Genomic DNA, 27,096 nt, shown 5'->3' on the forward strand with positions numbered 1-27,096 from the left:
AAGGAGGAGAGAGGAAGGTAACGAGAGTTTGCTCTCGTTACAGTGAACCAGGAAACAAACCTACCTATAATACTTTATGACCCAAGAATGACAAAACGGAAACTTTGAAACAAAAAATAAAACCATGAAAACTTACGGCATTAAGGGAGGTTTTCTCTACTGTACCGAATTATTAAATCTCAGGTGAAGGAGTTTGAGCAGGTAAACTAGGATACAAAAATGCTTCCAAATGGAAGCAACCTCTTCAAATAGCTTTTTTTTTAAAACAAGAATTAAATTTTAAAAGAATTTTAAAATTAACACCTTTTAAAAGCAGGAAATGTCAGCATGCTGAGTAAACAAAATGTTTGGTGACTGGACAGTTCATGTCCCTGTTGTATTAGTTCATCTCTTGGACTACAATAGGAAGAATAAACCAGGCCTACTATTACTTACTGATTTTTACTCTGTATGTGTGTGTGTGTACACTTTATTTGCAAACTTAGGATATCTCCACACTTTGGGGTACCTTACTTTTTCTGTTAAACAATTCTGTGAGCATGTTATTTAAAATGTTCAATATTTTCATTGTATATAATGCTGTTATATGGTAATAAATTGCATGGATTCAAACCCTGTTCACAATTTTGAGCTGTTCATACAATATAACTCTATCACTCTCATTCGTACCAGTGGAGTTCATTGTTATTACACACATAGATGCAAGCCTCTGACTATTTCACAAGTCTTCTAATGTAGACACATCTGAGCAATGTTTTATTATAAACTTTCTGTCCTTTCCATTACATTTATGGCATTGTACTGATGTTTGAAACTTTGTATATAGGTAACTCATTATGTATGAACTTTATCTCAGAAAAAAATAAGGAAGCCTAAGTTATTCATATTGATAAGATTTCAAGGGGGCGGTTAGTTGTCACAAGGATAAGGAAATGCAATGAAATTTAAGGGTGTAAGGTAGGAATGCTAGATTGTCCTATGATGTACAAGAGATTGATCCAACAGATCATCATACCACATCACACATTCATTTCACAAGTCCCAGCATTCATTTAGATTTAAAAACAAACAAAAAGCTAACTATTTGTCTAAGCCTAGAACCCAACTCCATTCTGCATATAAGAACAAACTATTGTTAAAACAACTTTATTGATATACTGAATTTTCTAGGAATAAAACTACCATATATACTGATGGAAGATTATATTTTGTTTTGGTCGGACTCTGACCAAGAGCTGCTCATCATCTTAAAAGATGACATCTCCACTGACAACCCTGCCTAAGACATCTGAGAGGCTGATACCACACTCCTGCACCAGCCTCATTGTGTAGCTGTCAGGCCCACACTGATCCCACATATACACGCAAGCTTTCATTTCACAAACCTTCAATGTAGTCATGCCAGAGCATTTATTTAGTTAAACACACAATATTTTATTATACACCACTTTCTTTTCACTTTTCCATGTACAGTTAGTGCATTATTGAGAACTGTTTAAAAATTTTGTGTAGTAACATACAGTATCTATGAATTTTGTATAGGTAACATATTACCTATGAATTTATTTCAAAAGAATAAAGGAGGCAGTAGAAAAGTTTTATTATAGGGACTTCCCTGGTGGCGCCGTGGTTAAGAATCAGCCTGCCAATGAAGGAGACACAGGTTTGAGTCCTGGTCCGGGAAGAGCCCACATGCCGCAGAGCAACTAAGCCAATGCGCCACAACTACTGAGCCGGTGTTATAGAGACCATGAGCCACAACTACTGAGCCCGCGTGCCACAGCTACTGAAGCCTGCATGCCTAGAGCCCGTGCTCCACAACAAAGAGAAGCCACTGCAATGAGAAGCCCACACACTGCAACGAAGAGTAGCCCCCTCTCGCCGCGACGAGAGAAAGCCCGCACGCAGCAATGAAGACCCAACACAGCCAAAAATATAAGCAAATAAATTTATTTTTAAAAAGTTTCATTATAAAATAGGAATGTACTGTCTGTATGTTCTAAATTATTATATTACATGTTTATATGGTTTTAAACTGTATACAAGATATCAAATAAACAACCAGAAAATAGAAGACAGTACCAGTTCCAGGAGTATGGCAGATTGGATACTCTAAGTACCTATAATTGAAATATCTAAAATACTTGATAACATGCCTTTTTAAATGGATCACAAACTTGGCATGAATGTGACTGAAACGAAGAACACAGAAAGTAAACCAAGAACATGGAAAGTAAGAGAGCAATAGAAACTGACTTCTGTTTTGGGTTTTAACTTTCCATTTGATGACTATACAGGGAACAGGGGAAAGGAGGAATCTAGGGCCCCCCAAAAGGGAGTAAAATATGAGACAATACCTCTCAAATAACTTAGGGACTAAAAAGGGCTACATCCATCATTTAAGAGCATGAAAACTCACTAAAGAGAAGGGAAAAATACCTGTCTTGAACTTGATACTGAGAGGTAGGAGGAGTTAAGAAATGACTCCTTTGAGAATTAGCAACCACAGGCTAACCATCACCAGAGTTTCTGGTCAAAATTAACACTTCATGGTGCGCTCTATAAAACCTCAAGAAGAGAATTCCATTTAAAATGGTCCCAGAGGCCATATGACCTGAACCCACTGATCAATCTTAATACCAGTTGTGGTAGGACAACGAAATATTAGGATGTTAACATCCTGATGTAACACCCTCACTTCATCACCTATGAAGTATACAAACCATGTTAGTCAGTAAGGACGTGTAACAAGCCACCCCAAACTTAGTGGCCTAAAGCCACCAGCATGTATTATGCTCACAGATTCTGTGGGTGAGGAATTCGGACAGAGTACAAAAGGGAGAGCCTATCCTCATCACAATGTCTCTACAGCCTCAGCTGGAAGACAGCTGATAGTCACCAGACGGCCTGGGGCTGCAACCATTTGGAGGCTTCTTCACTCAAAGGGAGGGTCACAGACCCCTCCACTAAACAGAAGCAGTGACCTAAACACAATCACAGACGAAAATGTTTAACTTCAAGCCTTTGGATCTAACTTGCAATTTACAAGAAACAGAGGGGCTAGATGAACAAATTAAGCCACATCAAGGGAAAACAATCAGACAAGGCCATTTCATAGGACAACTGACTCAGTTTTTTCAACATGCCAAAGGCATGAATGGGGGTGGGGTAAAAAAGAACTGTTCCAGATAAAAAGACTTAAGGACCAAATCAATGTAGTAACCTTGTATGAACTATAAATAAGGCATTCTGATGACAACTGGGGATATCCGAATATGGCTAGGTTAGCAAATGTAAAGAACTTATGGTGGCATGTGAATGCGCATTCTATCATCCTGTTTGTCAGCCTATTAAGAACTTTCTAAGCAATAAAACTTTACAAACTAAAACATGAAATATGATTCCTGATGACTAGTGCCCACAAGCAACTGGCAAAAGCATACAACAATCCTTCTGAGGGGACAGGACACAAACCCAAGCCTCAATAAAACTATTTAAAAAGATGAATGAAGGGAAGTCAGAAAATTCTTAGAACTAAAAGAGAACAAAAATAATGCACATCAAAATTTGAGAGATTTGGGCTTCCCTGGTGGCACAGTGGTTGAGAGTCCACCAGCCGATGCAGGGGACACGGGTTCGTGCCCCGGTCCGGGAAGATCCCACATGCCGCGGAGCGGCTGGGCCCGTGAGCCATGGCCGCTGAGCCTGCGCGTCCGGAGCCTGTGCTCCGCAACGGGAGAGGCCGCAACAGTGAGGGGCCCGCGTACCAGAAAAAAAAAAAAAAAAAAACATTTGAGAGATTTAGCCAAAGTAGTACTTAGGAGGAAATTTTTTAGTCATATTTATTTGGCTTTATCAGACAAAAAGCAAGATATAATCAAAGTAAGAACAGAATTGAAACTTATAAAAAAGAACATGTAATAAGGAGGACAGTGACCAAACTTGTTTTGGAAAGACAAACCACTGGCAAGATTAATCAAGATTAATAAAAGAAGGAATAACATTATTAATTAAAATGCTTAACTCTGGATGTTATAAAAATTAAAGAAATAAAGACTATTATGAACTTCAGGTTAATAAACTTGAAAGCCTTGATGAAATGAATACATATATAGGAATATATATAAGTAAAAAGCTGACTCAAGAAGAATTCGATAACTTGATATGCCTATATTCACAAAAGAAATAAGATCAAAAATCAGGAATGGGACAAAAGTTAAAACATCAAGGGCTACACAATCCTTTATGACTTTACAGATGCTTCTACCAAACACTCCAAAAGCAGGTAATTCCAGACTTTAAAGTCTTCCAGTAAGTTTAAAAAGGGGGCTTCCCTGGTGGCGCAGTGGTTGAGAGTCCACCTGCCGATGCAGGGGACACGGGTTCGTGCCCTGGTCCAGGAAGATCCCACGTGCCACGGCATGGCTGGGCCCGTGAGCCACGGCCGCTGAGCCTGCGCTCCATAACGGGAGAGGCCACAACAGTGAAAGGCCTGCGTACCGCAAAAAAAAAAAAAAAAAAAAAAAAAAAAAAAGGGACTAGTTTGGGAGCTCCCTGGTGGCCTAGTGGTTAGGATTCTGGGCTTTCACTGCCATGGTCTGGGTTCAATCCCTGGTAGGGAAACTGAGATCCCGCAAGTCACGCAGCAGTGTGGCCAAAAATTTTTAAAAAGGTGGGGGGGCGGGGAGAGGGGGCGAGACTAGTGTCTAACTCATTCTGCAAAACTTCGTAATACAGATAACAAAACCGCACGAGGATAATTACAGTCCAATCCCTTTTATGAACAGTGATTCAAGAAACCTAAATAAATGTCAGCCGACTGAATTCAGTGATGTGCAAAAAATATGTCACAAGGCTAGGTTTATTCTAGAATGCGTGTTTGGCATAATACTTAAAAAAATGTAATATACCCCAATAACAGATTATAAGAGGGAAAACAAAGTGATCATCCCAAAACACACACAAAAAACACATAAGATAAAATTCAGCATCCATTCATGATAAATTCTTAGCAACCTAGAAAAAGAAGGGAACTTCCTTATCCAACAATGGGCAGCTACAAAGAAAAGAAAAGAAAAAGAGAGTAAACATTATATTTAATGATGAAATGCTGAAAGCCTTCTTTTAGATCGGAGATAATACAAAAACAGACAGTCCTTTCAAATGCATTGAAGAAGCTGTCTGAGGAAGGACAAAAGAAGGGGAGATGGGAGTGTTTTTTTTTTTTAAGCAATTAAAAAAATAAAATTTGGAAAACATAAGAGAATCTATAAATGATTAGAGTTAGTAGAATTCACAAGAATTTAAAAGGGTCAATGTACAATAAAATTTAATATACCACGTTCATTATATTTATATATACCTGAAACAATGAGAAAATGTAATATAATAAAAATATAAAATCTATGTTTACAATACCAAGAAAAATATAACGTATATAGGAATAATTCTAACCAAAAAGTACGACAGTTCTTTTTGAAGAATATTATAAAAGAAATTTAAAACTATCTAAACAAATGAAGAAATGGAGAGAGAAGTCATTCAGGAAGAGGAGGGACAGTGGGGTAGGAATGTGAGCAGAAAAGGAAAATCAGCCCTGAGAACAAGCAGACCGGAGCACCACCCATAGCACATAAGCAGTGCTGAAAGCAGATTTGGACAAGGCCACTTTTTGACAACAAAAATGACTATAAACATCTGCCTCTTCTTACTAACACTGTCTTTCTCTAAGCGACTGGTGCTTCTTTACCAATGACAAAGCCCGGACACACTTAAGTCCTGCCTCATGGCTCAAAATTAAGACACCTAACCACCAAATGCTCACAGCTGCTTTGAAGTAGCCAGTCCAGACTGACCCTCACTCCCCTGATACCTCTTAGAACCAACCAGCACACATCCCAACCCCTACCCTATAAACCTCCCAACCCCACACCTTCCGTGAGGCTCCAAGGGGCGTGTTCTCCCTGGCCCCTAGTAACCCAAGCCAGGTAAACCCAGCTCGTTCTATTACGTGTGTTGCTAATTGCTCAAATGAGGTACTTTTTTTAACTCATTATTTTATAAGTATCACCTATTTCACATAAAACAAAAAAGGTACAATGAAAAAAAATCCCATTATAATAACAACAAAAAAGACAAAATTCTTAGGAAAAAGCACAGTAAAAAATGAAAAGTTTATATGAAAAATAAGCAAACACAAATTGCCAAGAGAGCTCTGAAAAGAGTAATGAAGATGTACTAACCCTACCAGATATTAAAACATGATAAAAACAGTACAGTACTGGCGCACTAACAGAAGGACCAATGGAAAAGAATAAAAGTCCCAGAATAACCTCAAACACTGTACATAAAGGAAAATTTTAAAAGTTTAAAAGGAAAGATAACAGTAATGGTTAATTTTATGTGTCAAGTTGGAGAGTATTTGGGGATGAAATTAGCAAATCAGTGACCTTGAGTAAAGCAGATTACCCTCCATAATGTGGGTGGGCCTCATCCAATCAGTTGAAGGCCTAAATAGAACAAAAAGACCAGCCCCCCAAGCAAGAGGGAGTTCTCCAGCAGACTGCCTTCAGGCTTCATCTTTACCATCAGCTCTCCTGGGTCTCAGCCTGCTGGTCCACGCTAGATTTTGGACTTTCCAGCTTCCATAACTGTCTGAGTCAATTCCTTAAAATAAAATATCTTCATCCTAACCAATAGGCTAGTTCTCTGGCGAGACCTAATACAAGAAAAGTTACTTAACCAAGTGGTCATCTAGAGAAAAAAAATTATGTTGGATCACACCTCTCTCCATAGATTAGGATAAGTGAAATGTAGAAATTACTCTATGAAAATACTACAAAATAACAGGGGACAGTTCCTTTGTAACTTCAGAGTATGGAAGGTTCATAATCTCACTAAAAATAAAATCCAGATATCATAAAAGAAAACACTGCTAATTCTGACTACATACACATTTTTTTAAATTCAAAAAACCCTTCTGCATGACAAAAAAAATGTACCACAATTAATGTCAAAAGACAAATGATAAGATGCGGAAGTGAGTAATTCATATCACGGACAGAGGTCTAGTCTCCCTAATATACCTAGTTTTTATTATATAAATCAATTTTTAAGAGACAAACAACTGAATAGAAAAATTCAAGATAAAAAGGTATGAACTGACAGTCCAGGAATAAAGGAAATGTAAACATTTTTACATATATAAAATGTTCAAAATCACTCATAACAAGAAAAATGTAAATTAAAACTACATTATCAGATTGGTAAAAAGCCAGAAGCTTCTTAAAACCATGCTACTGGCACATGGTAGGTACTCTCACACATCGATGGTGGGAGTATAAACTGGCACAACCCCTAAGAGGAACAATCTAGCAATATTTACCAGAATTACAACTGCATATACCCACTGATACAGCCAGGAATTTATCCTACAGATACACTTGGACATTTGTGAAATGACACATATACAGAGCATCATGGCATTGTTTGAATTGCAAATAACTAAAAATAATCTAAATGCCCATCAAAAGAGAACTGGTTAAGTACATTATGATATGTCCATAAAATGGAATGAAGCTATAAAAAAGAATGGAGGATTGCTTTATGTACTCCTTTGGAAAGAACCACAGAAAATATATTTAAGTGGGTAGGGAAGGGGGAATGACAAAGAACAGAAGAATGTTTACAGTATGTTACAGTGTACCAACATTTGTGTAAAAATAGAGCTAACAATTAAAATACGGTATTTTGCTTCTTTATATAAAGAAACATACAATAAACTAATGAAGTGGTTATCTAGCAAAGGGTGAGGAGGGTGGTGAGCTAGGCAAGAGGAACTATGGTGGAGACTGGAATCTGTACCCTTTCCTTGTACTTGTTAATTTTTGAACCATATGAATGTATTGATTATCCAAAACATTACACATTAAAAAATGTTAAAGACACAAAGTGAGGTATCTTAATGGAACCCTAAAATTACCTTTTGTATCAACCACATTAACAAAAGACACAAAGTCATACTTGCTGATTATCTCCTAATACAAAAATCAACAGACTGTGTATGCTATATCTGGGAACAAAAGGAAAGTCTACAGGAAGGAATGTTCTGTCTGTTACGAAACACTGGCTTCTTACATTAAATACAGTTGAGCTCCTTTGTTTTTTAAATGCATGTGAATTCAGCATTCTAAATTCTTATTAAAATTTGGCTTGATTTTGAAAATATTCTAGTGGTTATTTTTACTTTGTTTTGGGATAGATTTGGGGGGATTATTCTGGTTTTGGAGGTGCTAACTATATCTAAAATGCTAGATCTCATTTCCTAGATAAACTTTCCAAATCTATCTGAACATCAAATTCCCTAAAAAGTAAAACTGTTCCTGTCAAACCAGACCCTCTGATTAGACTACCTAAATGTCTCAAGCTACCTAAATGTCTCTGATTTCCATTTCTTTGTCCCAGAAGAGTTTACTGAAACTTAAACTTAAAAAATATTTAGACATTCTATATAGTTAGGGAGTATGAAAACAAGAAAAAATTTCCAATATACTTTGAGAAATATTTGTTTTTCCTCAGAATATACCCCAAAAAATGACAGTATTTACATTAAGGAATCATTTTTATATAGTATTTCCTGACATATAATTTATTGTATTCAAGTCAATAAAATAACAGCAGTATCGTTCAAAGCATAAAAGAGGCCTAAACTAAGCACATTAAAATAGTATTCATTAAAATAAGATTTGACCCGTAGTATGCTTTAAATATTTAAATATGAAGGATATTAAATAACTAATTGCCATGTGGAAGAAGTCATCAGTGAATGCTTCATAAAGGAAGTAAATTTTGAACTTGGTCTTGAAGGAAATGACAGGCACTCAGAATCCTTAATCAAATTGGTTTTACAATCAGAGATTCATTTTAGCTCACTGAAGGAAAATGAGTAATATAATCTCTCTATTGAGTCCTCCTTAAACTCTGATGACATGACAAAACATTCTGTCTACAGAGAAGCTCAATAAGGCTCTGAAAGCCCAGGAAAAGCCTGTAACTTTATATATCATAAACCCAGACACCAGTCTCTCTCACTTAAAAAGAAACGGTATTGAAAGGTTATTTAATTTTCCCACATTTTAATAAAAGACCAGACTGAATAACTTTGAAACAATGTACATTCCTACCTCTATAAATTGCTTTATATAAAACCAAAATTTTGAAAACATATATGCAAAAAACAAGATTCTACAGATCTTCAATCTCAGCTGTTGTTTTAACATGTTTTCTTTGAAGTCATAAACTCTTTTTGGAACTCAAATAAAAGTCACATGGGAAAAGACTCCAAAGAACCCAAGAAAATACTTAAGAAATCGGCTGAATTTATTAAAATTAAGCTTCATATATTTATATATGTTGCTTAGCATCTACAACCTCTCCAAGCTGTGTAAGTAGCGCTTTAAAAACTGAATAGTCAATGTCACTGTCTGCCCCTCTCTTCACCACCCCCAACCCACAAAAATGAAAGGAGAGAGGAAAATATAAAACGCAAAGTTACATTTTGACGCTTATGACGGAAAGTGCTATGAAAGCTCTATTTGAATTCAGAGTACAGGTCCTGAGCTCACGATACCTTTTAATATCACTCAGCGACAATCTCTAAAACAAGATGAAACTTAATCACTGTACCAAATGCATATGTACCATTTTTCTACAAATCATGTAAGCTGACATGCACAGCCCAATAACCTAGGAGTATTTAATGAGGCTGATTTAAACTAGAAAGTGTTTAACACACTTAAAAGTACATGATTCCCTTTAGTATTTTAATATATTGTAATTGAAGCGACTATCTGTCTATAAGCTAGTTTAGGAAGAATAACACTGCCAAAGGCAACAATGTTTTGACCCAGTAGCACGTACCATTAAAACAAGAACAAATCAAAAGAAGGCTCAACATAAAAACACCATGTATGTGTGCCAACTAGATAGATTAAATGATCAATAAAACCATTTTCCGGAATAAGCCTCAACGGAGTGACAGAGTACTTTCTGGAAAGATTCAGAACACAGATGACAAAGAACATGAAATGACTGACATTTTCTGCTGTCACTAACCAGTAATGTAAGAAGCTATTAAACTAGTCATTCTTCTTCCCACCCTTCAATCTCAAACATCCATTCGTAAACAAAGAGTTTAGGTTATAGTTCTGCATTTTCTCAAAACTTCAATTTTTCCCACTGAGAACAGAAATGTTTTCAATGGGCCGGGAAGACATCTCAGAACAGAGGCCTGGGGACCAGGACTGTGCTCACCTGCTGCGGCTGGTACCTCTGCTGGGGCTGGGACGGCAGATACTGCGCCTGCGGCTGCTGGCTGTAGTAAGGCTGCTGGCCCTGCTGGCAGTAACCGCTCACACCTGGCTGGCCATACTGAGGCGGCACCTGTCACGAAGTCAAGCGGGGCAAGTGAGAAAGTCAAGACGTGCCATTCAGCGAAATCAAATATGGTTTCAATTCAGCAACAGGAAGTGCGTTCTTTGCTAAGCAACTGATTTCGATATTTGTAATGTTCTCCCCGTTAGATAAATTGGCATACTGCTTTCTACTCACATACTATCAATGAAGACAAAAGAAAAAGTATTTTTTGAAGCAGAGTTAAATTATCAGACATCAAAAATTGATAATTTCACAAACATCCAGTGGCAGGGTCGGGGGGAGTTCCTAATACTGACGTCAAAAAATTGTTTCTGCTAGGGCTTCCCTGGTGGCGCAGTGGTTGAGAGTCCGCCTGCCGATGCAGGGGACGTGGGTTCGTGCCCCAGTCCGGGAAGATCCCACGTGCCGCGGAACGGCTGGGCCCGTGAGCCATGGCCGCTGAGCCTGCGCGTCCGGAGCCTGTGCTCCACAATGGGAGAGGCCACAACAGTGAGAGGCCCGCGTAACACCAAAAAAAAAAAAAAAAAATTGTTTCTGCTAGAAAGTCAAAGCAGCATTATGCTAATCCATTCTCATGCAACACTCAGATGAAAATGAACTCCAGTCCAAGCTCACTAATACTTTGTAGGATGCTTGTGGTTTGGGGACATGTTTGTTTCAACTAAGGTCAGAATGCCTCAATTACATTTTAGCAGATACCAGTTCCAGCAGCAATTCCGTTACCCAATACTATTTTGGCTAAAAAGAAACAACACTGCTTTATAATAAAATGAAACCCATTTAGAAAACAATACTATGTATATCAAACAATGTAACTATCAATATGAGTTCTTGATGGAAAGATATTCATAGCTATATAAGGACAGTATTTTCCTAGTTGATAAAACGGTTACTGATATAAAGCAAAGCGTATTGTGCTGCAAATACCCGAGTTACAGACAGAATGACCTAAAATCAGTCTTCTCCATTTCTAATTTACATGAGCCTAAAAAATCTTGAAATCATTGTTCAAACAAAAGTCCTTCCTCATTCAGTAAATACACCACTGATGATATTTTCTGATGTTCTTTCAAATGAGAAATCTATTGACATTTTTTTTTTCCCTGATTGAGAGAAAGAACAGGAGAGGAAAAGAAAAACAAGATATCAGGACGGCAAAAAGCACTCCTGGAATGAGAATGGTGAAGTCACTGTTAACACCACAATAGGGTCCATTTGAGAACTGCAAGAACATGATCCCCATAAGCACACATACTTAAGAATTCAGTCATCAGTCCCAGATATACACTTAAAAAACAAATTGACTATAGAATACTGAATGAGGAAAAGAAGAGAGTGAGAAGGAAAATATTAAACACTCTGCCTCTAAGACCAATTAGCACAGTAATTGGCAACATATTCAATGAAGTAAAAGGGAAAAAATGCAGAAAGCTAAAGTTCATATTCCTTTTGACCCGATCTAGATTATTTTCGAGCTGCTAGCAACGCTGACAAAACATTTGGCCACAATGGCTTACAAATGCCTCTCATTTCGCAGACCCCAAGTTAGTAGAACAGACAAGTTTGTATTGAAAACCATTCAACAGCACAGTTGAATTCTTTGCTTTTATTTATTTTACAGCTTGATATCTCATAATGAATGTATGTCCCTGACATAAGCCAAGCCAAAGAATTTCCATAAAATACAACTCCACATGCTAGAATACCATATACTACCACAACACATACCCTTCCGTTCAACACCCATATGTTTGATTTGATATCTAATACTGCATTTCACACAAGCATCTTTGCAGTTTGATTTGAAGCAGTTAGGGTAACACTTTGCCAGTGTTAAAATGACTGTAAAGCTCAGTCAACACAGCCAGCAACTCCCCTGTGAATTGCACTTTAATATGTTGACTTTCTGGTTTACAGAAACCCTTACGCACAATATGGGAGTGTGTGTGGGGGGGTTCTATTTTCTAAGCAAGACAACAAGAGGACATATTGCAGGAGTCTCCTAACACTAGAGAAGCCATGAACTTACTAGATTCTTTTACTATCTATTCCAACTCCGAAAAGTGGGGAAGCAAGCTGGATGCAGGGGAGGCAGGTAGGATGGGTGGAAGTGTACGCAAACCTTCAATGGATCCATAGCAACAATCTGCAGAACAGAGCAAACGTCAGAGGGGGAACCATCAAAAGCATCTGCTTGGGACATTTCATCACTGTCTTCCACAATTAAAAACCTACTTGCTATCCTTTTAAATATACATGGTCTAATTATTTGGTACTAACTAACTGGCTAACGAACCTTCTGAGACCCTGGGATAACTGATAGGGCCTAGAGCCAATCAACTGCATTTGGCTTATTGTCCTTACGTGGGAGCCACGACAAAACAGAGATTACTAAGTTCTAGTCTACCTAAAGAATCTCTGTACTAGAAACGTATGAAAACTAAATCCAAGCCCTCCTGTGCCTCAGTTGTGTGAATATGATCAATCACATAATGATATGCCTTACATCTCCGTCTGCAAAATGGGGCTACCTCCTCTATTAATTCCTATTAATATTATAACCAGCAATATTATCATCCTATTTGGAATTCTACACAATAATTATTACTTACTAAACTAAGTTGTAGTGCTACCTCTAAAACATTGTTAACTGTTATCTTTAAAAAGCAATTTCTAAATATAATACACCTCAGCTGTCAGGAACTAATGTCCATTCTTTAATGGTCAATAATGTTTTTGCTTTAATCAATTTAGATGTAGGGCTTTCAAAGTTCTATTATATGATTTTCCGACATCTTAAACCAAACAATCATTATTAAGAAACATAAATGGAAGGGTGGAGCCATAATACATGTAATGCCCCAGAGCCTACTGCCAGAAGTTGTCTGCACAAACCCCAGAGAAACTGTGGTCTCGCACTGCCGGCTTCTCACACGCCATCAAGGCCTTCAGCCACACCGCTCCTCACTCAGATCTCCCATCTTTCACAGCATCTGCTGAGGACTGAGAAACCCACCACACTGTTATGAAGACCCAAAGGACTAAGTCATGAGGGAAGCATATAAGCTTTTATCGTCTCAAGTTTTGCGAAATCAATTTTGGCTACTAAGAGTCCTTTTGTTTATCTCTCAGTTCTTAACCATATTCAGGATAAATAAGATTACCAAACTGTTGAATTCAACTGTTCAACAGTTACCAAACTGTTGAAATTTAACCAAGAGTTACTGAGTTTCAGGAACCAAGGGCTGAGAATTGAGGAAACAAAGCACTTCTGTCTCAGATACCACCCGTCCCCTAACCGGCCTAACCCACCATCATTTTCATGCCACTTCTGATTTGATTTTACCACAGGGGAGATTATTAGATTTCGTCAGTTACCCCTTTAATTATGTGTTTACCGTTTGTCCTCATCACTAGACTACACACTCCTACACCCATGGTATGCCTCCTGGAAGGGGGCCTGCCACTGAAATGTTTGTTGGATGAATAATGAATGTTGTTCAACGGATTATTAAATCAAGTTATTATTATATAAAACTTTAGTGCTCGCTTCGGCAGCACATATATTATATAAAACTTTAATGATGGAACACATTATAAAACTGAAATGACTTATACCATCCAAGTCTTTGATTCAGCTTCATCCAATAGACAAAAACCTCAAACCTCACATTGACAGCAGCAGAGGACCCTCGGCTATTACCGGCTAACCCTAGAGGTCATTACTGCCCAGCCAATGCGCTGGACATTTATCACTAAACTAAACCAAATGGAAATCTCCAGAAAATGTCTAAGATCAGGGATTTTCTATCTGTTATGTAAAAATAAGAAAAACAGAAATTTCTCTCATTTCTAAATAAAGAGGATCTTCAAGTGGAACATAAGCACACACAGTAACAAAATGTTTTATTCCAATTTTCAAAGAAATGTGAATGCTTTCAAACATTATCGGAGAGGGAAAGTATAGCTAAAAATGATTCATTTACTTTAAGTATTTATTTTACGAAACTACTCTGATAAAGGACATGAGTATTAACTTTCAAATCTCTGTGTCATGTTAAATGTGCAGAATTCCAGGCCCCACTTTTCATTTTACTTTACCTTGAACTCTTTGCTCATACTTCAACAATGAAGAAATGATCAGGTTTATATTCTCATCCTTTTCCTATCTAAAGAAGTTTTGAGAAAGCAGTTTCTCCACTAAGTTTCAAGGTGTACTGCCCTATGACCCAGCAATTCCCCTGTGAATACATACCCATGAAACACTCACATGTGTCCCAGGAAGGATATTCCATCCAATACTATTTACAAGAGCCAGAAAGAGGAAGCAATCTAATTCCAACACAGTAAGTAAATGGGAAAAATAGATTTTGCTAGAGTCATACGTGGAATTCTAACCATAAAGTGTACAGTTTAGTGGCATTAAGTAGATTCACATTGTTGTGTGACCATCACAACTATCCATCTTCAGAACCTCACCATCCCAAAACGAAATTCTATTTCCATTAAACAGTAACTCCCCATTTCTATCCCCCACCCCAGCCCCTGGGAACGACTATTCTGCTTTCTGTCCCCATGAATATGGTTATTCCTTTTGAGTCGGGCTTACTTCACTTAGCCTAATGCCTTCAAGGTTCATCCATGTTCCAGCATGAATCAGAATTTCATTCCTTTCTAAGGCTGAAAATATTTCCATTTTAAGTATATACAATATTTTGTCCCATCGTGGGCAATGGGTGGGTTGTTTCTACCTTTTGGTTATTGTGAATAATACTGCTACGAAAACAGGCATACAAATACCTGCTCAAGCCTTTTCTTTCACTTCTTTTGGAAATATACCCAGCCCATAAGTGGAACTGCTGGATCATACGGTAGTTCTATGTTTAATTTTTTGAGAAACCGCCATACTGTTTTTCACAGCAGCAATACCATTTTTTAATTCCTGCCAGCTGTGCACAAGGGTTCTAATTTCTCCACATCCTTGACAACACCTGCTATTTTCTGTTTGTTTTTGTAATAGCCATCCTAATGGGTGTGAAGTGGGTTTGATTTTCATTTCCCTAATGATTAGTGATTTGAGCATCTTTTGCATGCTTAACAGTCATTTGTTTATCTTACTTGGAAAAATGTATTAAAGTCTTTTGCCCATTTTTTGATTGGGTTGTTAGGTTTTTGTTGTTGAGTTGTAGGAATGCTTTATATATTCTGTGTATTAATCCCTTATATGATATATGATTTGCAAATATTTTCTCCTCTTTTGTGGGTGGCCTTTTTGTTCTCGTGATAGTGTCCTTTGATGCACAAAAGTTTTAAATTTTGATATACTCCAATTTATCTATCTTTTCTTTTGTTGTCTGCGCATTTGGTTTCCATGTCCAATAAATCACCGCCAAATTTAACGTCATGAAGCTTTCCCCTAGGTTTTCTTCTAAGAGCTTTAGAGATTTAGCTCTTATGTTTTTAGGTCTGACACATTTTGAGTTAATTTTTGCACATAGTGTAAGGTAAGGGTCCAACTTCCTTCTTTTGAAAGACCTGTTGTTCTTACTCTAGTATATAATTTTCGTATCGGCTTCAGATCCTTTTGCTCTAACAGTTTGGTTTGGTATCTACACTTCCCTCTAGAACTATATTAAACGAATACAACACACATTCAACGAACTGTATAATCTGTTTATATGAAGTTCAAAAACAAACTTTATAGCAAAACTAATTTATAGTGATAGTAATCAAAACAGTGCTTGTGGGATATGGGGGCTGGTGAGAAAGAGGGGTGAGGAAACTTCTGGCGTGATGAAAATATTCTGTATCTTAACTGGGATGGTTGGTTCATAGGTGTACCTTATTTGTCAAAACTCATCGAACTGTACACTTAAGGTCTGAGCATTTCATTGTATGTATATTATAACTTTAAAAGTATGTATATACACTTAATAACGAAGAAGGTATCTAAACTTTTGACCTCACGTTTTTTCTGATGTATTTATGTCAAACCATTCCGGCCTTACTTAAACCTAGATGTAAGTTTCCTATTTGACAATAAAATAGTAACCGTTTCTAGGAGCTTAACAGGGAGTTTTCATACTTTCAATTTACATAATTCCAAAATATTACACAGCAATTAATACTGAAACAATCATAATGAGTATGTAAATTCAAACGTTTAACGCAAGTCACAATACGTATAGGAACAATATCCCTTCAACCCAGAATTCTGCTTTTGGGAATTTACCTTAAGGAAAAATATAAAACAAGTGTGCGAAGATATGTGTAGCAAGGAGGTCACTGCACGCCCCTGATACCACCCCCACTCAAAAACAGGGAAGCAGCCTAAATGGTTAAATGTGCCTCCATAGAGACTGGTTTAAAAGGGGAGGGTAATGATATTTTATTCAATAAAATATCACAGAGTCATTAAAATGAATGATTCTAATTGTAGATAATATGTATTGAATAGCAAGAAAGTCTGTCCCTGGATTTTTGAGGTGGGACTTAAGGTGTAGCAGGTTACAAAACCATATATATATTTTTTTAATATGAAAATCTGTGTATGTGTGGTGAGTAAAGAATTAATAGCCCAGAAGAATATACATCAAATGTTATGTATCATTTCTTAAACCAACTCTGAGTTTTTCATGAATCTAAAACTAAATGCAATTTATTTTGGATTAATTATTGCTGTCTTTCTAAGAATTATCAAAAAGTATAACAATTTATATTTAACAGCAGAAAGCTTCTTAATTTTTATTTGTTTGTTTTTCATCATAAATGTGAGTCCTTCCATATAAATTCTACAAGAAAAGGAAGGCAAAAAGCATAGGAAAAATGAGTTCACAACAGCTACATTTTAGTCACTACTGTGGCATATTCTGCTGGCTTCTGATTTTACAGAGTAAATGCTATTTTTCATGCATAAGAGACAGACTGAAAATTCCCCACAGCAAGGAATTCAGATGCTAAGTCTATGTGTGGCTGAACCAACTGCAGGAGGAAATTTTATTATGTCAACATGTCCAGTCAAAAATAATGTGTTAGAAAGTAATAAATAAAGTTTACACGGTCAAAATCCTACAAATGCTCCACAATCTATAGTCCCTTAAGCTAAGTTCCCAACTGAGACTTTTAAACAATTTAGGTGCTTTTTAAATTCACTTTCTTATTTTAAAAAGAGAAATAAATCTTGTCCTTAAGTGTGTCTAAGGGGGGAAAAAATACTCTGTAACTTCCTGAAATTACTCCTTCATGCTTGAAAACTGAGAAACAATCAACGAATGTATACTGAGTGCTTATTATATGCACTGTATAGTAAAGCCATAAGTTCCTTCAAATTTTGTCCAGCTTCCCTTGAGTAACAGAAAAAAGACAACGTGGGCTTGGAGGAGTCAGCAAAGAAGTCAAGGGTCAAGCAGTGTCTAAACTCCAGAACAGGCTTGATGACCAACCACACAAACAAGCTAGTTACTCAGTTCTCGTTGCTATAAAGCCCACTTCCATTTTTGTCTATGCCCTTGTACCTAACAGATAACTTCCGGGCCATGAACACTGCTGCTGTTTAACAGACGGAAAAATAACCAACATATCTGGGCTACTTTAGCCCACTCCCTTAGTTTAAAATTTTTTTTTAATTCGTATCAGAAAATAGCTTTACTTTTTGATTTGTGAAACTAAATTAAAAAGTTCTCATTTGTCATCAGCAATAAATTTTTTCTCATGACAAATTTTGCTTTCTAAAACTTCCTTATCAGGTAACACACTTTACGTTTATAAGATCATAAACAGTGAAAATAATATATATATAATCTCTCTTGGATTTCTTTATAATTATTAATTGCCTACAAAATTTCACTGCTTATTCTAAGTCCAACTGCTCTATATTTAGCAAATCACAGCTTAAGCGAATACTATGTCAGACCAATTTCTGCAGGAGTGAATACGCTACGTGGCTGTGGGAACTAAATGGTAGTGCCTTTCATGACCTCAATTTCCAAAAGCCGGCGATATGTCCTGAACAGCCTTTATTTCCTCTTCATAATCACTGTCATTCTATTACCCACAAATTTATTTATACCCTTCTTAAATTAATTTATATTTCTAGTCTCTTGAGGGTAACAAGTTCTGGAACATTAGTCTCTCGAGGGTAACAAGTTCTGGAACATTACTATCCATTTTGTAAAGTGGTACATCCTTTAGTTTCCATAAAATTAACTCCAAACTTCAAGGAGTGCCCCCTAATGCTAGTACATGGAACTTGATTAACAAATGCATGGTCAATCAATGCCAGCCAAAGCCTTTATTGTACCAGATCAGAGATTCCTTGTCAACTGCTTTCTGCCCCCCTCAGTCCCTTGATTATTTTCACTGCCTTATCTAAACTGCATCCACTGTTGGTCTTTATTGTGGCATAGCAACTAAAATAGCGTAAGTGATTCCAAAGGCACAGCAACCATGGCTGTACACAAGAGTGAAATCACTTTTCTACTTACTTTTAAAAAGAAACCTCTAGTACACATTTTGTATTCTCCTCTACCTCTTAACTGCAGATGTTTTCACCTTTTTTTCCAGGTCACCCAATTAGAGAAGATTTTGTTTAAGTATTCATAAAATGCAGGCATTCACTGGCAGTAAAACGCTTCCTCTCATTTACAACCAGTGTTGAACGCAAGTCTTACTGTACACAAAATTAACACACAAGTGTATAATTGTAGTTTTATGCTCAAGTGCCCTAATTATGCACTTTAAAACACTTTCTTCCCAAGGATCCATCGAAGGCATTTGGTATCACAGATCTATGAGGTCTACAGTACACTTCTTTGACAAAAGAGAAGCATAACAAGAAAAAACCCTGCAGCTTCGGAAAGAAAGTATGCATGCAATGTACATGATGATAAATCTCATTCTAAAAATTTTAGCTAGAAAAAGAGTATATTTCCAATGTATATGAATGGGTGAGGGGTCTACTACCTAAGAGTAAAAGATGAATTCTTACTACCTGTTCTTGAAGCAACCAGAACCAGCATACCACAGCAAGTGGTCTAAAATCTTTCATAAATCATCATGGGGAGAACAACTCACCTATGAGTCTGCGAGCCTTACTAATATAATAATACAAGCAGGAAAAAAACTTCACAGTAAAAGGAGCCTTGCTCATTTCTAACGCAGAAGCTTTGACATCTAGGTTACTAGTATTTACATTTAAAACAAAATGAAAAAAAAGTATTTTCCATACCAAACACACGCAGTCATTTTTCAATTAGAGAATCATAACTATGGAAATGCATCAACATGGTTTGCATGAAGCCCTACTTCTGTGGAGCTCACGGTATGTACAGAAAGAAAAGAAGGGCTCTGACGGCCATCTATAGAAATAAATAGGTCAACTCTGCTACAGAAGCAACATTTTCTTAGAAAAAGTGACTTAAAAATAAAAACATTTTTTAAAAAGGAAGGAAGGAAAGAGGGAGGGAGGGAGGGAGGGAGGGAGGGAGGGAGGGAGGGAGGGAGGGAGGGAGGGAGGAAGAAAAGGCCTGAGCTGCCTCACAGGGACTCAGTTGTCTCCATTCAAGAAAGCACTTTACCAAGAAACCAGGCACGTGATGTTGTATGTAATGAATACATCTCACTGAAAAGCAACTTGGAGCTTCCATCTTTCTTGTTATATTACTGGCCAAACTGCAACAGGTAGTTGTAACTGGTGAATATAATCTTTGAGTTGTTTCAATTTTTAAAAATATATATAAAAAGATTACAAAATCAAAAGTCAAAACAGTACAACAGTACCTCACACACATATTAGAACAGCAGTTTTCTAATAGGACTTTAAGTGTGAGGCTACAGTACGTTCATGTTTTCAAAAACCACCCACTTGGTCTACTCACACGTGGTAAGAACACTGTTGTTTACTACAGGTAGAAAATGGAAAATACTCAGCAGTGCAACTGATGGGAACTTCTTGCCTAGCTGCCCTTCTGGCCAGATTTCATAAAGCACAGAAAGAGAGGCCAAGAGCGTTGCCAACTCTCCCACATAAACCCAGCTGCCAAAATGGATGTGCCGAAAGGGCGTTTCAGAGAATTTTGAAGAGATAACCTTTGCTGAGGCTGCAGGGTCAACTCTGTAACCGCATGACTGGAACATGTGCTGTGAACGCTAGATTGAAAAGACTGTTCTACTGCAGATAACTATGGAGTGGGGGAAAACAGAGAAAACAGGGATTTACCAGAATCAGACTAGAATTTTAAACCAGCCAATGGAGAGACAAGCAACTGGTATCTTCTATGGAGGGGAACTTGATGGTGGGGGGACATGAGGAGAGAGACCGTTCACAGCAGGGTCTTTCTACCTTGGGGATTTTATACCATGCAGTTAAAAACTCCGTGTGTGTGCGCGCGCACGCGCGTGAGTGTGTGTGTGAGATTTGTTAATGCAGTTCTGAAGTTGTTTCTTTTTTTAATTGAAGAGTCAAAGCGGGGAACTATGTGATTACACTTTTCCAAGAGTCTAAAGTTCATCCATGGAGGGTAAGGGGGCTAGTTGCTTCTATATCCTCTCTCTCCTGCTCACAAAAAAAAGAGAGAGGGAGGGAGGGAATGATTTTAGTAACTGAGTTTATAAAAATGTGAGTAAAGAAACCACCAAGCCCCTCAAAAATGGATATTTCAAAAATGTGATCTTTTAAAAATGTACAGTCTAAGTGTTCTATAAGATACCTTTTAAAGGAGAAACTTGTACTCATTTATCTATCCACCCCTAAATGTAAATAATGTATATGGTGAAAACCGTACGAATGAAGAAAAGTAATAGCGATGGTAATGCAAAAGGGTCAGACTTCTCCATGTAACACGGCCAAAACCCAAACCTGGCTTCCTCTGAGACTTTGAGAATTCAGTAGACTGAAGAATCTAAGAATAGACAGTCCCAGGGGACGAACCAGTATGGGGACCTTTACCGGCATCCCCTCTGAGTAGAGGCACTGACACTGGCTCGGAGGGTGGGGAGACAGCTGCAGGCTTTGTCCTTTGCTACCCAGGGACACAACAGCCTTCAAATTACCATAATTAGCTGGTCATTTTATTTTTTGCCCTTTCAGAATGAACTCATAACAAATAATGAGTGAAAATAAAGGAGTCCTTTTGCACTGGGAGGTGTTCCTACCACTAACCCACCCTCTCTCACAAATCAGTGATATCGCTCCTGAACCCAACCTGCAAAGGTAAGACTAAAGGAAATATATATATGCACATGAGTGGCTGAAAAACTGACTCCTTGCATTTTATTCCCTGGATCATAGTCTGAGTTGGGGGGCCGGGTGGAAATGCTCAAAAATACATGCAACACACAAAATCACATATTTGGATCAATAAGCTATTGTTTTAAACTGAAAATACACACTCATTCCCCCATCCTCAGAAGGCTAAGCCTAATTACACTTTATTGTAAATTATTTTATCATGCGCTGTTAGAACTGGTAGAGATTTCAGAGATCACTGGTTCAACCCTGTCCTTATTAAGATCAAGAAGGTAGGGTCAAGGGTTAGGAAACCTGCACGATTTCACCCAGCTGGAGTCTCAATCGGAATTCAACTCTCTGCGCACACCCCCTCCCCACCCAGGGCTCATTCCACTCTCCCAGGGTGCTCAGTCATTGGATGGAAGGACTGGGGAGTAGCATGTTAAGCTAAGCATGGAAGACACTCAGGCTGGGACAGGAAGAGCAAAGGACACTCTGGACACTCTGCTCTGTTCTAGCAGAGAGCAGTCTAAGAACAGACAAGAGTACTGGGGAGCCCAAAGAACCTAAGGGAAGCAGCTGGAGTGGGAAGGGGTTGAAAAAAGGGAGCTCGGTGAGTAAAAACACAATGGCTACAAATGAGAAATGGACACACATTCTTTTAAGTTTTAAACACTGAAATTAGAAAGGATTAGGATATAAAATTTCTACCAACACAGATATCATATACTCAAGGCAAAAGAGAGGAGGGCGGGAGGCCCTTCATTGTTAGTCACTTGGCACATAAATTTAACCTATATGATAAACTTGTGATATCGGGTAATAGTTTAAAGAGGAGTTTCATTTTGAGGTTGAGACAGTATGAGGAAATGATGCTTTAGATAAAAATATCAAAGCCCTTGAAGTATAAATATATTTCAAAGCAAATGTTTATATAAGAAGAGAAAATCATTTAATTATTTCCCTTGAGATCTGCAATGTCTTTTTATTTCATCAGATGGAACACACGTGCCAAACAGTCCCAAAAGACTGGTCAGGAAAAAATATAGGATGTTGATATTTTAAAATCATTAACAGAAAGACACTTGGGGGTGGACAGAGGAAGCTTTACCTAATGTAGAATTATCAACAAATTAAATGTTTCACTTCTTTCTCTACCGTCTCTTCTATTTATATTTAATAATTTATTTTAAATCATTAAAATTAGACATTCTATAACCCATTCATTTTGAAACACAACAAATAATCAAAATTACAATTATCCCCCACAAAACTATACTTGAACACAGATGTGTTCTCAGACTGTCCATTCTAAGCACCTCTGCGGGGAAGTCAGTAGACTTTGGGATAATACAAAAGTCATTTAACTATTTTGCTAAAACATGAAGGGGTACAAAATAATTGTCCTAAGATACAGTCCTCCAATCCAATGGCAAATAAAGATAACAGGGTCAAAATGTTTCTCATTAGACCATATTCTAATCCTACTTTAACTACAAAAAAACAATTTCTTCATTACCTTTAGAAGGAAAAAGCCACACTTCAAACAGTATACCAAAATAATTTTCATTTTAATAACTCCTTTAAATTTAAAAGATGCGTTACACATATTATTGGGGGAGGGGGATGATTTCCAACTATTCATTTGACATATTTAGTTTCCTTTCAAGAACGTTGCTTACAAGACCAGTGGAAGTCCATTAGAGTAGCAAGGTAACACTGAGGTCACGGAGTCTCCCCGAATCAAGACCAGGTATGAGGAACTAGTGAAGAATGGTCATTTTCTAACCAGAGATATTACATTCAATAATCATCACAATCACTTAAAACCTATAGCTATTTCTTACTGCCAGAGAAAAGAAGTAACAACACTAGTATCTAGCCATTTGGTGTTTCCTAAAATCTCTTTCCAATATCCTCCACTCCCCAGACTGGTGGGAGCCTAATAAATCTAGAAATCCCTGCCACCCCCTTAGCAGACTATGATTACCCCATACGTCCCAGACAAATCAATTGTTAGGGTCTGGGCGTGCCACCCTGAGCAGGTTCTAACCCTCCTGAATGAACCTCTCCATCTGCAGGACAGCCTCCAGGTGGTGCGCCTTCACTGCAGGCTTCTTCAGGGGGCTTCTGCTGGGACACAGGCTGCTTAGCTGGCCACGCCCTGACATGGAGCTGATGTGGAGGGTAAGTGACCTGTCCTGCAACTGGTAAATCAAGTAACTGTGCTTTCAATTTTCCATCAAGTTGTCCTGCAAATAGGCCATATTCTAATTCTACTTTATCTCAACTATTAAGAAAAAAAAAATCTTAAATTTCCATTAGAAAGAAAAGGGGTGAGGAATCAAAGGAGCTAAAAATACTGAAGGGTAAGCGGAGCAACGGCTTTCCAATGTTTTGATTCCAAATCAAAAGAAGAATTACGTTTTATATCACAACCTTGAACACACATGACATCCTTACTACATGTGATGCATTCATATTTTGTTTATATTCAAATTCCCTTTTTAAAAATTTCTGGTTGCAGCTTAATACACTGCTTTCATGCTCCCACTAACAGATTACAAAGAATAGTTTAAAAAACACTGCACTCAAGGATGATTTCTTTCAGAGCATCTCAGGGAAAGCTGTTCCAAGTGATATTGTATCAGAATCAATCAGGGTCCATGGATATTGGTTCCTAAAGTTCCTTTCCCCTGACCTGCAGCTGCCATCGATACTCAGTGCCACTGCCAGAGAACAAAACCACTGCTGATTTGATTTGAGTAGGCTGAACAGGTGGAGCAGTTCAATAGGAGACAACCAGCAAAGAGAGAGAAGGCAAACTCCAACAGCGCGGGGTAGCAAGCCACCCATGGCGCCTACTGCTCAGAGAGGAGGAGACAGCAGCTCCTGGAAGGATTCAGGAGTCACAGCAAGAATGGGTGAAGGAGAGACAGGAGGCTGAGCAGAGAATCTGGAGAATGAGGGCGTGCCATGTTGAACAACAGGCCAGTGCCAGAGATGGTACATATCAAACGTATTACCGCTGGAGGAAAGAAATGAGATCAAAAGCATGGAATGGATTGAATTCTGGAGGAGGCGAAGAAAAGAAAATGAGTAAATTTTTAAATATAAAGAGTAAAGAGAAAGGGCTATGACTTCTTTTGATTTTCCACATAGATCCCAAAAGAAGAAACGTGAAACCTCATAGGGAGAAGGCAATATATTTGTCTAGGGGTGGGGAGGGCAGGGAGGACCTTAACTGTGGAAATCCTGACCACTGTGTCCCTGGGGCAATTGAGGCTCCCTAGCAATAAGTGTTTTGTCAGGTTTACATGAATATTCAGGCAAATAATCTCTCTGGGAGAAATATCTGGAAAAAAATTGTAACCATGGGACTTCCCTGGTAGCGCAGTGGTTAAGAATCCGCCTGCCAGTGCAGGGGACACAGGTTCGAGCCCTGGTCTGGGAAGATCCCACATGCCATGGAGCAACTAAGCCCGACAGCCACAACTACTGAGCCTGCGCTCTACAGCCCACGAGCCACAACTACTGAGCCTGCACTCTAGAGCCCGAGTGCCACAACCACTGAGCCCACGAGCCACAACTACTGAAGCCCACACGCCTAGAGCCCCTGCTCCGCAACAAGAGAAGCCACCGCAATGAGAAGCCCGTGCACTGCAACGAAGAGTAGCCCCTGCTCGCCGCAACTAGAGAAAGCCCGCGTGCAGCAATGAAGACCCAACACAGACAAAAGTAAATTAATTAAAAATAAAATAAAATTTTAAAAAAATTATGACTATGACTACCTGAAATTTGCAGTAATGCTCCTAAGAAGAATAAGGAAAGTTAACATATAATGGAAAAAGTGAATGTTCACAAGAAAGACTATTATAGGTAGAGAGGCACTGGGTAAGACGCTACAAGAACAGGGAGCCTGAAGGTGTCTCACAAATGTTCCCTGAACAACCAACACTGGAAAACAAAAGAAACTGAAGGCAGTTGTATCGAGTTTGCACCTTTAGAAAATACAGAAATTAAGCTATGGAACTCTCCCTCTTGTCAAGTTTCCCTGGTACTCTTTTATCATAACCTTACTTTGTTCTCTACCCCGAGACCTCAATATGAAATCCCCTCTACCACACATTAGGGTATAAGAGTAATCAGCTCTGATTCTTTTCTCCAAATGACTGACTACAGGAACTACCAGAAAGATGTCATCATAAAAACTGTTCATTGTTATCAGCTAACCACCCCCCCAATTCATGACAATATCAATACTTCATAGGTACCGAGCGCTTTTAAACTTCTTTCACACAGATGATCTCGTTTAACTCTGTGATAGTTCTATGAGAAAGGGTAGAGTTAGTCTCCTTTCACAGAGAACCTTCTCTGTGAAGGTTCTAAGAGTATGTGGCCAATTGGTGACAGAATCAGTGATAGATGGCTGGTCTCCTGATTCAAACAGACTGCAGTGTTGAAAGAGAAAGATATGGCAAGGCTCCCTTGAAGTCGGTATCTGTGCTTTGTTTTCACAAATGGATTTTGAACTTCTCTATACATTCCATTATATCACATGTACTGATTCAACATTTTATTACACAATAAAGTACCAAAAGAATCATCCTAGTCTCTATAGAAGACATAAATACGAATAAGACAAAACCCCTGCACACAGCAGCTTACAAGCAGAAAAGAGAGGTAATACATGTTTACAGTTCAGAATAAACAGGGAGATTTTGAGCAGTAACAGAAGGACAGGAGAGAAGGAAGCAGGTAAATTCCACTTGAAGAGTTGCGGAAATGAGTCCTAGAGCGTTAGGAAATGCTGCTCAGACCAGAAGTACTGGCCCTAGGCCTGGAGGGAAGACTTGACTCTCGACTGGCAGAGAAGAGAAAAAAGAGGAATCCCTGTTGAGTAACAGAAACCCAGGTGGGGAAGACAGGAACACATTAAGGGTATGAGGAATAAACAGTTCAGTGCAGTGTGAGGTAATGATAGAGAAGAATTTTGATTAATGCCCAGGCCACATTATGCACACTGCAGATCCTTAAACAAAGAAACAAACAAACCAAAAAAAAAAAAAAAAAAAAACACCAACACTGGCTGTATGAATGGCTGACTCTGTAATAAATTAGTACATTTCATTTTAAAACATAAACTTATGAGTTACCACCCAAGATAATGACTTACAGTTAACTCTCAAATATCAATTGCGAATTGTCCTTGGAAAAATTTTAAGCCCATTAAGGCTTTCCGCCTTGTCACAGACACCTTTAGGACGCCTCCTTACATTACTGGCCAAGAACACATCTTTTTCATGGTAACCCAAATAAGCCATTGGTAAGGAGGTAAACTTTCTGCTCTCTGAAATCAAATATTGCATTCCAAAACCGTGCAATAATTTTTAAAGAATACCTACCATTTGGAAATTATGGCTGTAATTGTTCCC

At 38.1% G+C, this 27,096-nt stretch overlaps 1 protein-coding gene across 3 annotated transcripts in view; it reads right to left on the bottom strand.

Moving 5' to 3' along the window:
- ARID1B (AT-rich interaction domain 1B) overlaps positions 1 to 27,096 on the bottom strand; it is a 408,409-nt gene that overhangs the window by 269,969 nt on the left and 111,344 nt on the right. For all 3 annotated transcript variants that reach the window (XM_065889253.1, XM_065889251.1, XM_065889252.1), the window contains one exon: positions 10,312 to 10,440. In XM_065889253.1, coding sequence (XP_065745325.1) covers positions 10,312 to 10,440 — 129 coding nt within the window. The remainder of the gene's footprint in view (positions 1 to 10,311; positions 10,441 to 27,096) is intronic.

Source organism: Phocoena phocoena, chromosome 12, assembly GCF_963924675.1.
Source record: "Phocoena phocoena chromosome 12, mPhoPho1.1, whole genome shotgun sequence".
Lineage (NCBI taxonomy): Eukaryota > Metazoa > Chordata > Mammalia > Artiodactyla > Phocoenidae > Phocoena > Phocoena phocoena.